A 12133-nucleotide genomic window follows, 5' to 3' on the forward strand; every position below is an offset into this window, starting at 1 on the left:
TATGAAAAAGATACAATTTTACTCATAAGAGAGATGCACATTAAAACAGTAAGATAACATTTTTAATCAGTTCAAAGGTTTTGAGAACCTACTCCATTGGTAAGGCTGTGGGGGAACAGGCACTCACAACACTAGTGAGAGTGTAAATGGAGGGAATTTCCCTTTTACAATTACAAATGCAAATATCCTTTGACCCAGCAGAACCACTTTATCTTTTAGATGTAAATGCATTTGTGAAAAGACTTATGTCCAACGTATTCAGTACAGCACTGCAGTAACAGAAAAGGAAATAATCTAAATTTTACCAGGGGCCTGGTTAAACTGAAGCTTCCATAAAGTGAAATAGCATGCAGCTGTAAAAAGGGGGGATTCTCTATGTATTATGACAAGCTCCCAAAGATATGTTAAGTGAAAAAACAATTTGGGACATTGAGTATACCATACTACCTTTTGTGTAAAATGGAGGAAAATATACCTCTTTGTAATTGTATAAAATTCTGGCAAGATACACACAAAAAAACTGCTTCTCTACTGTGAGGGGAACATGATGGGAATGGTAGAGGATACGTAGAAATGAGACTCTTTACTATATCTTTTTTTTTTTTTGTATTTGTTTTCAGAATCAAGTGAATTGTAACTTGTTCAAAAATAAAGTAGAAAATTCCATGTAGTTGTTATAGTTTTTTCATTTATAAGATGGTTTGTACTTTTGCATGCATTATTTCATTTCATTTTCACCTCAGTCTCTTAGATCTTAAGTGAAAAAGCTAATGTTTAGAAAATGTGCACTTTAGAAATTGACTTTTAACTGTGAATCCAGTGCTCTCTTGTCTACAATTATTGATGTCAGATGGGGCCTCATCATCTACTCAGTAACTCTCCAAGATATCTTTTCGATGTAGGCAAAGATCAGAAGTTAGGATTCACTTCTACATTGAGTGTTTTGGTAACTTAGAGGATTTTTGTGGGGGAGGGTGTTCTTAAACACATTGTGGGGTTTTCAGAACATGCAAGCATCTCCATTTGTCAGTGGTCTCAAAGCAGTAGCTCTCTCCTGTCCCCGCTCCTCTGGGGAGCTCTGAAATGGCAAAGCAGTGTGGTTGGGCTAGAAATGCCTAGCAAGGACAAGAAGACATTCTGGGAAATTAATGTAGGGGCACCATGTCAGAAAGGGAGTTTGAAAAAGAGAAAAGCCAAAGGATTTGGAAGAGAGGAACTGAAGACTGGGGTGGGGGGTTCAGCATGAGGCCGTGGATGGGGCTGGGAAAGGCACTGATAGAGGGGAGTAAGGAGAGGAAGTCAGGATTCCAATAGACCACTGGAGCCGGCAGAAAGAACAGGGCCCTCAGTGAACAATCACGGCTGGGTTTCTCCTCCCCCTGTTGTCAATTCCTTCCTTCCTCCTTTTCTGGTTAGGAGAAAGACCAGACTTGTCAAGAGTATTACTCCAAGTGACAGTGGGAAGTTAAGAGTGAACATAAGAAAATGGGGAAACCTGAAGCACCGAGGTAGGTGCCAAAACAGTCTGGCTGGTGTTCAGAAAGCTGCAGAGGCAGATTGTCCCCTAAACAGTAGGCTTGAAGCTCCATTAAGGCAACTCCCACGGAGGAAGAGCAAAGCCTTTGGGATGCACTCAAGGCCTGGGGAATGGCTCCTTCCCCTCTTCCCCATGTCCCATGAAGCTCCATAGGTGGGAGGTTGTGTCAGTGGATCAGAGGCTAGTGGTGTCCATGCCAGCTTCCCATGTTTACTCCCACACGAATTTTATTCTCTTACCTTATTCTCTTGATCCCCTTTGCCATATGCTCATCCTCTTTATCCACAAGGGTGAGTATGTCTGGTGGACCCAGTTCCTGCCTAACCCCATCTGTGCATGCCTCCTCTGGCTCCCCCCACCAAATCTCCAATTACTGTAAATTTGCCTAGGGGGTCAATTCATAGTCACCATCATCACCTCGGTTTCCAGACTTGGGTTCAGCACTTTAAGGGTCTCCCAAGAGCAGGGTCAGCACTTGAATGACCCCGAGATGGAGGGCCTTCTTATATTTGCTCCCTAGACCCTTACCTGCCTTACCCTAGGCCCAGTCCTGCTCAGCAATCTCCTTTTCCCAGCTCCAGGTTGGGTGAAGACCAGGGGAGGGACATCTGGAAGCCAGGACACCAAAAGAGAGATGGGGAGGCCTAATTTGTGGCATCTCAAGGTTTATGTTTTTGGGAGAAGCAGTGAAGGGGCTCACGCATGACTGTGTGACTCCTCCCAGAGCTGTCTGGTGTCTCCCACTCTGTTGCAGTCTTTTGATCATGAGAGAAGAGCTGAGAATGGAGGGAAGAGGAGAGGAGAGGACTGAGAGAGGAAATCAGTGACACAGCCAATAAGACCTTTATTCAACTGACAGGGACCATGGGAAGCATATTAGAGACCCCTAAGGATACAGACAAAGGTCCCCAGTGGGTAACCCATGGGAAATTCACAGTCCATCAGAGGGAATCAAGTCAGACAAGAGCTAGAAATCCAGCAGGCACAGAGCAGTTGGGTTGGATGGCAAGTGGGCATACACTCCCAAAACTTCCTGGAAGAGTGTGCCTTGGTGTGCAGTATCAAGAGACATGGCAGGAAAGCGGTGCCAGGGGAGGGCTCAGTTGAGGAACATGCTGAGTACAGGGACCATGGTCACACCTGATTTCCCAGGCCTGGAAGAGCCAGTGCCTGGCATATAGTGAGATTGCCAAAAATGGCTTATAAAATTGAGAGGGATTCTCAGGAGCCACAAAAGACAGGAAGAGATTGAGTAAATTAAAGTAGCAAAAAGTAGAAACCCACTTTGGAAGCTAAATCTAGGGAAGAAGAGCCTGTAGGGAATGGAGTGTAGGGCCTGGACTTGGCAGTATGGACAACCTCTTAGCCAGGTTAGGATGTGGGGAAGGGTGAGAGAGAGAAAGAGATGCAGGGTGGTAAGATGGCAGCTGAGCTGCTAGAGCCAAGCCAAGGACTGGAGGGAAGAAAGTGGGAAGTATGAGTACTTGACCCTGCTTTGTAGGCTTACAGCTGACAAACTGGACAGCAGGCAGAGGGATGGAGGGGCTCATGGTGGAACGGAACTAGCTAGAAGCCTAAAGACAATAACTATGATGGAAAGAGAAGGATAGGGATTAGGAAGAACATATATCCTTAGGAAGGTGAAGCATTCCCCAGGCAAAACAAAACGAAAAGCTACTAAACCAAACCAACTGAAAAAGAGAAATGGGAGTGAAGAATGGAGGAGGAGCTCCATTTATTGGGAAAATGAAGGCAGTAACTGGAAAAGCAAGAGAGAGAGACCCTGAAGACTGGAGTTGAAGAAAACTGTAGCTAAGCTTCTCCACCTTGGAGAGAGGAGCTGATCACCTCCAAAGAGACTTAGGTTCACTCCAACCTTTTGACCTTGGAGAGCCCCACAGGAGTGGTCATTTTAGTTCAGTCTGTCCTCATGAGTTTGGTTAGGAGAGGAGCTAGAGGTAACAGGACCAGGGCCTGCAAGACAGGCCCCTTCTTGCAGCCTGAATTGGACAGAATCTTCAAGCAGGAAATGCATTTTTGACACAGGTGCCATGGCTTAATTGATTACAATTACAACTCTACCTGGTAAACCGAGTCTGGGTTCAAATCTCACTTCTGTCACATATTACTAAATGAGCCTGGTTCTTTCTTGTGTCCTGGGGACTCTCCAGTACTTCTGTTGCCCTTGTCCACAGGGTATGCCAATTCATGGTTAGAAATCCCTTGCATGGTACCTCATTGGTCTCCAATGCAATTGTGAGGTTGGAAAACTTGGTTCCTTAAGGGCTTGGGAGAGCTGGCCTTACCCTCTATCCTGTGCTAAATATCCACCTTGCAAGCCTCCAGGGCAACTTATTAGGCCTGGAGAAGGACCACTAACTAGCAAAGGAGGACCATTTCCTTGGATGTTGGTTTTTCAGTTTTACATTGGATTTCCTTTCTTTGAGGTATCTTCTCCTTTTTATCCTTTCAGATTTCTGGACCCGTGAATCCTCAGACCCCATTTTAGAAGCTCTAGCCCCAGTAAGTCACGGCACATTGGTAGTTGCCCCCCCGCCCCCAAACACACAATTTCTAAAATTGTTGCCTGACCGAGTCCTTTCACCGATTTAAGGGTGCGGGAAGACCTTGGGACTCAAGGGAACCAGAAATGAAGAGAAACTAGCCTGGAGAGGTTGCAGAAAATAAATCTGGCAGCAGGGGTTTAAAGATTTCCCTCCCTCTCTCCCCACTTGAAGAGGGTGAGGTATCACTGATTGAAGTGGAACTTGAATCTCCTAGCCAGTGATTCTCAAACTTTAGTATACATCAGATATTCTCGAAGGCAAGTGAAGACTGATTGCTGGGCTCCACTCCCAGAGTGTCTGATTCAGTTTGTTTGGGATGGAGCCTGAGAATTTGCATTTCTAAAACAAGTTCCCAGGTGATGTCCATGTTGCTGGTTCAGAGACCACCTTTTGAGACCCAAGGCCTAATATAGCACTCCAGGAATAGAAGGAAATTTTGCCAGCTCAGGATCTCTAAGGGGTATATGGGAATAGATTTCACTTTTCTGTTACTGCCCAGCCTCACTCACCCCCATCCAGTGCATTCATCTGAATAGGAATGGAAAGAACATATCTTCTGGCATCTCTGGTTCTGAGTCAGGGCTCACCTTGCCCTTGATGGAAATAAGGAAACAGTTGTTTGAGTGCAGAAGTGCTGGAAAGAAAAGGACTTTGTCACAAATTATCACCCCTTTAGCTCCCGGAAGGAGCTGAACAAGGGAAAACTTTTTCTTTCCACTTCTACTATCAGAGCTAAGGCTTAAAATGTAAATGACTCTGGGAAAAGCTAATACTTTGAGTTATCTCCTCCAGTGTAAGGGATTCTTTGAAGACATACTTTGATGGAATAGAAAGGGGAGGACACTGGGGCCCTGAACAGGGTAGAGGCACCACAGAAAGAAAAGGTGACAGGTTTCTGAAGATGGACTTCCCCATTTTACATTTGCCCAGAGAGAACACAGAGACAGTTTTTTTATTTAAAGGGGATGGGTGGACACGTGGCAAAGCAAGTTGGGAGAAAGATGGGAGTTTGAGACTGATTCCCTATGGGACAAATCATTCAAATCTATTCACCCATCTGATGGCTGTTGCTTATTTTATTTTTCATCCAAGGAAAGTGGTGTTGGACCGAGGTAGAGAAGACAGTGGTATACCAGAAATGCCCTAAGATGTCCTTTCTGCAGAAGGCCCTTAGACTCCATGATGCCTTTCATTTGGGTATTATGACTGCCCCCACACTTTGGGGGCTTCGCTTACTCTCCTTACATTTACTAAAACAGATCAAAGGCTGGAGGTTAACATTTGGTTATTAAGAGGTGTAATCTGATAGTACAGGGAGTCACCTCCCACGGGTCTTTAAAACAAAGTTTGTGAGGAGCTGGATTTGTTAGCATGTCATCGTTTTAAAAAATATAAGTAGAATGTAAGCAATACTCTTGTAGTCATTAAAGACTAGACTCTGTCTTTATCCCCTACTGCCTCTGATATCTTAGTCCTTAAAATACTTAGCGATCCTTGCCCTGTAATTCTTGACACAAATATATAACGACCATACTGGGTCAGGGTAACTCCCTATGATCCCAGATTAGTGATTCCATGGATAGGCTCTGAACCTGCTAAATGTATATATAAAGCAGAGTGAATTGCTAATGTCTGTTATTCTCAAAAAGTGAGTTTCTGGTTTTTATCAGATTCTCAAAAGGATCTATGATCTAAAACAGTTTCTGAACCATTGCTTACATAGAGCTGATCTGCATTAATGAATGAGGTGTAGTGGGAGGGTAAAAGAAATGGTATAGCCCAGTTTTACCACTGGAATCCAATACTCTCCTAGTCCCTGGGGTATCTCCTAATACTACTCCTAAAATGTTCCTTTCTCTGAGGACCTTATAAAGGGCTGGCCATTTTGCTCTATTACTAGGAACGTAAGCAAGAACAGTACATTCCAAGCAAAGAAGGAAGGCTGCTCTGAGCAGCAGAAGGGAGGCAGGGGCTCGGCTGCTCAACTCATATACATTCTAAGAAGCCAAGTCAACAAAATGGCCCTATTTTCAGCTCCATCTGGGTCCAGAACTCTGAAGAGCTGTGATTCACCCAGTTTTTCCTAAGCAAATGGGACAGTCATTAAACTAGATCGTTGCAGCTTACTTCCTCTTGCCTCTCTAGTTAATTCCACCAATTGTGGTTGAGAAATAAGTTAAGGACAAACCAGAGTCTAAGCATTAAAGAGAAACTACCCCACTTTCATCCACTTTGCTCCTTTCTCTCCCTAACCCCAAACTGCTCTTACATACAAGATCATTTTTAAATTATAAGCTTGGTATTAACACATTATCAATAAAGCAAAACAATGACCAACTTATCAACCAACAGATGCTAGAATACTTATGTAAGTCCTGGAGTTAAGAGTCTTAGTGTGGATACCTGTCCAGAATTGGGAAGAAAACCCAATGCATTACCCTGCATCAGCTGAAAAGCTAAACCATAGCCATTTCCCTCAAGTTCTGTTTCTGGGAGAATGAGATCCCCAAGAAAAACTGTCTCCTTGATGAGGCAATCAAGGTCAAATAAGAATGATGACAACAACCTGCAAGCACTGTGATTCCTGCCCTAATTTCCCAGCACTAAAACAAGACAAAGAAACCCACTAAGCACGAAGCTTCTATATGCAACTTACTTGAAATCAACAAGAAACAGCTCACCTCACTGAGGATGGGTCTTTCTTTCTCCTCCCAGGCCAAAAGAATCTGTGGCCGGGAGAGTCAGACCTAGACATATATATCCACGTTTGTCTTGATCTCACTAATACTGGGGAAGACATTATATCTCAACTCCCACAACTTAACCCATCACTTAACCCTTTCCATGAGGGCTCTCTTAATTGCTCAGCTTACTTCCTATCTTGAAACAAAACAAAAACTCCCATACAATCCCTACTACCCTCATCCCCAGAAAACAGCCCCTAGAAAATCTAGCTTGTACAGTTTGCACTTTGCATGCTCTCTGAATTCAAAGACCCTGCACACAGATACACATAGACACAAAGACACAGATAAGAGAAGAGGGGTCTGTTCAAGGGGATAAAGTTTTTTCTTCCATGTGGGCCTGGGTTACTTGCAGGTATAAGTCCATCTCTTAGCATTGTATGTAGGGTGATCTCTCAGCTGGATATATGTATGAAGAGGATGAAGAGAGTAGGAATAGGGGGTGAAAAGGTTCTTGTTTCTATTTTTCAGGAGGTAGGGGTAAGAGGTGTGGATGTGTATTTCGATGATCTGGTTAAGGGTGATGGACCCACACAGGAATGAGGTCTGCCCCTCAGCTTTCATTTGGATAAAAAAAAAGGGGGACTCTGGGTACCTGATCACTATTTCTTTCCTGTTTCCTCATTACTCTCTAACCCAGTGTTCACCAGTGTGTTTCATGGAGTCACCAGTTCTGTGGGATGTAAGATAGAAAGGATACTGAGGTCAAATAAATTTAGGAAACACTGCATTAAAAGAGGCTTAACAATTCCCTGTACCCAGAAAGTTCTCAGAGCCTTTAATATGCTAATATGGTCTTTCTCTCTATATATAGAGAGGATGTAATAGTTACAGTATACAAAGGTGGTACTCAAATATTTAACTGGGATAGCATAGGCTCCAACCACTCGGCTTGGACCTCAGTAATAAACTCCCTTGAGAATGGGCTCAGGCTGAATATCAGCCCATGTAGTAAGCACTGTTTCCTAAAGTTTTGCCCAAAGAACTCATCTTGTGTGGTATCTCACAGAACTGGTGAGAAATGTCTGGCCAATGTTGGAACCTCATCTTTCCAGGCATGGAGCCAGGGCTCATGATTCTGGCCATTGGGGTGCAGGAGAGGGGCAGCTCTGGGAGAGACTCCTGGTAGCACCAGCTGCTGATAGATGTGACCACAGCTGCAGCAGAAACAGATCTCAAAAGACAGATGTCCCTCTGTCCCAGCTGCTCCGGGGACTTTGTCCCTGGTGGGTCAGCAGGTGCCTGTCCAGGTGATGTTTACGGCCAAAGCTCTTTTCACAGCGAGGGCACTGGAAGGGCTTCTCCCCAGTATGGGTCAGCCAGTGTCTCACCAGGTGGTGCCGTCGGCCAAAGCTCTTCCCACACTCAGTGCACACATGGCACTTTGGCACTGGTGGGGCCCGCTGCCGTTTCCTAGCCCCAGGGCTCTCTCCAACCTCTTGGCCCTTGCAGGATTTGCCTTCCGCATGCACTCTCTGGTGGCTGGCTAGATGGGAGTTGCATCGGAAATTCTTGCCACACTCAGAGCACCTGCTGGGCTTGTCATGTAGGTGGGTTTTCTGGTGCCGGATCAGGTGATGTCTTCGCCCGAAGCTCTTTTCACACTTGAGGCAGCTGTAGGGCCGCTCCCCAGTGTGTGTTTGCTGGTGCCTGGCAAGGTGGGAGCCCCACACAAACTGTTTCCCACATTGGGGGCATGTGTGCGGTCTTAACAGGGAATCCATCTCTGTGCTACATAGAAGGTTTGAGAAGCTATCTTCCTGAAGAAAAGGTGGACCCAGGAGCATTCCTCTGGAGCTCCTGGGCATGGAATCCCAGCTCTCATCCTGCTCTGGGTTCCAGAGAACAGTATCTTCAGACACACTAGATAACATTCTGGGAGGTTCTGCTTCTAGTTCAGGGGTATCACCCTCGTGCTCACTGCCATCTCCTGTGGAGAAGGGAAAATACCAACCCCAAGAGGGGAGTCACAAGAGAGTACCCCAGGACCCAAGTCATAGGTGAGGTAGTATGATTCCTGTTAGGGCCTAAACCTTACCCCACAAGGGCTGAGAGAACAGGCTCTAATGTTGTATAAGACAGTGCAAGAGGTGCAGAGGTTAAAAGTCTAGACTTAGGAAGCAGATTACCCAATTTTGAATCTCAGCTTTCCCACTTAACTTCTGTAAGCCTTCATTTTCTCTTCTGTAAAATGGGAATAATTATAAGATAAATGTTATAAGATAGATAGTAGAGTACCTGCACATAGTGAGCACTTAGTAAATGGTCTATGCTATTGTTGCTATTTATTTATTATTATGAGCATAGGTGGAGAGACTTAAGAAATGTGCTGCAATCCTCACTGGCTGAGTGACCACCTGTCAGCAATACAAGAGACATTTTGGAAAGCATTTACAATAACATCAACAATAACAACAACAACAACTAACATTTATTGAGTGCTTATTATGTGCCTGGTACTGTTCTACTATGTTAACATATTTAAATCTCACAGTAATATATGGATGAGGAACCCAAAGAGGGGTGAATTTCTTTTCCAAGGTCCCCCAGGTGTGGTCCTAGATTACAATCCACAACGTTTGGCTCTAGAGCCTGCCTTCTAAACCTTTCTGCTACACTGTCTTCCCGTTGAAGAAAAATATCTCTATACTTTTTGACTACGTAACTCGCTGAGCAGAGGAGGGATTAGACGGACATGTAATGATGACACTCCAAGAGGGGTGAAGGAAGTGGCTGAAAGTCTATTGTAGGTGCTTACCTGTATATGTGACCCTCAGGATGTCCCTCTCCTCTAAGTCTTGGGGGTCAGGGACCCATTGTTCTTCCCCTCCTTCTAGTTGAGAAAGCATGTCCAGTTTGGGAATTGGAAATCCTGCCCATGGGAAAGGAAAACAGAGATGTCAATGAGTTCAACTGTAATTATCTATTTCTGACAAAAAGCTATTTCCTAGATTACTCCTTGGAACTGAAGATAAAAGAAGGCCAGATATAGGCCTCTCTCCCCAAGCCCCCATGTGATTTCTCTTAAGTCCCTCTTCTTTCTTTTAGAAAATCACATTCTCTTCCCTGGTGTGTCTGTTCTCTTCTACTCAAATTCCACTCGAATTTCAAATACTAGCACAACTGTGTTTAACTTCACTTAATTAGCCCTACTAGAGCTGTCCTACCCCCAGACTCCCATCTTACCCTAGATGGCTGCTGAGTTTCCAAGGACTCAGTTCTATCACTTAAATGTCCTCTCTGCTTTCTAAGAATCTCCCAATTCCCAACCAAGGTGAGCCTAAAGTTCTCTTCTCCACGATTCAGCATTATTTTGCTGTTGTTTTTAAAAAATGACACCTCGGGGCGCCTGGGTGGCTTGCTTGGTTAAGCGTCCAACTTTGGCTCAGGTCATGATCTCACGGTCTGTGAGTTCGAGCCCCGCATCGGGCTCTGTGCTGACAGCTCAGAGCCTGGAGCCTGTTTCGGATTCTGTGTCTCCCTCTCTCTCTGCCCCTCCCCTGTTTATGCTCTGTCTCTCTCTGTCTCAAAAATAAATAAACGGTAAAAAAATTAAAAAATAAAAAAAAAATGACACCTCACTTCCATTTTCCTTGAATTAGGCTTAATGCTCTTTCTCTAGTGAAAGCTTACACATATTGCCAGCCAGGGAAAGTACCCTAGACAGACACTCTAGAGCATCAGCTCTAGAGCAGATGGCTCCATCCTCCCAGAGTATAATCTTATAAAAGTGGCTAGGGAAGATTATGCTTACTTAGAGAGACCACTATCCCACAGTTTTCCTGCATGACATATTCTCCATAAAAGTCTGTCTGAGAAGGATCCAGGCTCCGCCACTCCTCCTGAGAGAAGCACAGTGATACATCCTTGATGGTTACCAGGCCCTGAAACAAAATGTAGCATCATCTGTTAGTAATTGTTCGTTAAGGAAAATGTGATCTCAGTATAAAATGCTGAGATAGTAGAGGAGAGAGGCACAGGAGCATCTAGAAAGAATTTCCCAGAGATAGGGCATACAGTTTTGGTGAAGGGTAAATGAACAGAGGTGTAAAAGTAATGGTCAGTGAGTGAGTAAGGATAATGTCTCTTGAGGAGTTTCCCACTGAGACCATGGCAAGTTGGAGGCACGCTCCCTCATTGCTCCCTCTGTTTAATTACGGTGTCTGCCCAGTGCTTCCCACTTGCCTTATTTTTTTCATTGCAGAAATTGGGTACTAACATCTCCTTCCTCCACTTGACCTTTCCTTTTCTATCAGCACAAAATCATATAGATAAAACATTCTTTCTCGCCCTCCACCCATCATGCCATATCCCTATCTTTTGAGGTAGCATAGTATGGTGGCTAGAAGCCCAGATTCTTGAGCCAAATGACTCCTGGCTCTGCCACTTATTAGCAGTTTGGCCGTACACAAGTGCTTCAATCTTATCCTACCCTATTTTCTTATCTGTATAATGGGCATAATTGAGTTTCTCTCAGGGTTAAATGGGTTAATATACGTAAAGCGTTTAGAGAACCACAGTATGGTAAGCATTCTGGGAGTGTAGTTCTTCTGTGGTTCTTCCATTGCCTTCTGGATCTAAATCTCTCTGGCTCTGCCCCTGTTTACATCTTTCTGTTTTCTCTTTTTTTCCATAAATGCTCCACTGTCCACCCAGTCCTGCCTATTTTATGTTCTTCCAAACTTCCTTCAGGTCATCTTTTCCTAATCTTTCCAGATTTTTTTTCTTAAAAGACATTAATAAATTGTTCTTAAAATCCCTCTAGGGATAGCACAACCATCCATTAAAAACAAATTAACCTCTAGGAATTTACCCTCTTCTTGTCAAGCCTCCACTCATTTTTTCAAGGGTACGATGAGCCCCTTGGAAAGGAAAGAATCTGCTCAGTTATAAGATGGGGATACTATTAGTGATCATGCGAAATAACAAATCAATAGGGTGATGCTGAGGCTACAGAAAGGCAGTCGTGATGAGACCCTGGGAGAGGCTAAGGGAAGCACACGGCCCACCTGTGATCCTGCCGCAAGAAGTGCAGCTGCCATCTCCCAATCTCCGGTGCTCCCCTCCTGGGGAATGGCAGGAACCCAGGGGGCCGACTGAGCTGAAGAGAGGAAAGAGGAACCACTAGAGATGGACCATCCACCCTTTCCCAAGAAGAGACTGGGCCCCATGTTAAAGGAGCTTAAGGGTCACATTGTCCTGTATTTTTGCCCACTGATAAAATTCAAATGCATACACCTAGTGGAAGAGACCTTTACTCAAAATATTCTGCAAGGGTATTGAGT

General features: G+C 44.5%; 1 protein-coding gene across 1 annotated transcript in view; it reads right to left on the reverse strand.

Moving 5' to 3' along the window:
- ZNF641 (zinc finger protein 641) overlaps positions 1 to 12133 on the reverse strand; it is a 15941-nt gene continuing 3808 nt past the window's right edge. Inside the window, exons 3-6 of the mRNA XM_045463430.1 lie at positions 11858 to 11949; positions 10603 to 10732; positions 9607 to 9720; positions 1 to 8778 (exon numbers count right to left, since the gene is read on the reverse strand). Coding sequence (XP_045319386.1) covers positions 8024 to 8778; positions 9607 to 9720; positions 10603 to 10732; positions 11858 to 11949 — 1091 coding nt within the window. The 3' untranslated portion in view covers positions 1 to 8023. The remainder of the gene's footprint in view (positions 8779 to 9606; positions 9721 to 10602; positions 10733 to 11857; positions 11950 to 12133) is intronic.

Source organism: Leopardus geoffroyi, chromosome B4 (genome assembly GCF_018350155.1).
Source record: "Leopardus geoffroyi isolate Oge1 chromosome B4, O.geoffroyi_Oge1_pat1.0, whole genome shotgun sequence".
NCBI classification, from domain to species: Eukaryota; Metazoa; Chordata; class Mammalia; order Carnivora; family Felidae; genus Leopardus; species Leopardus geoffroyi.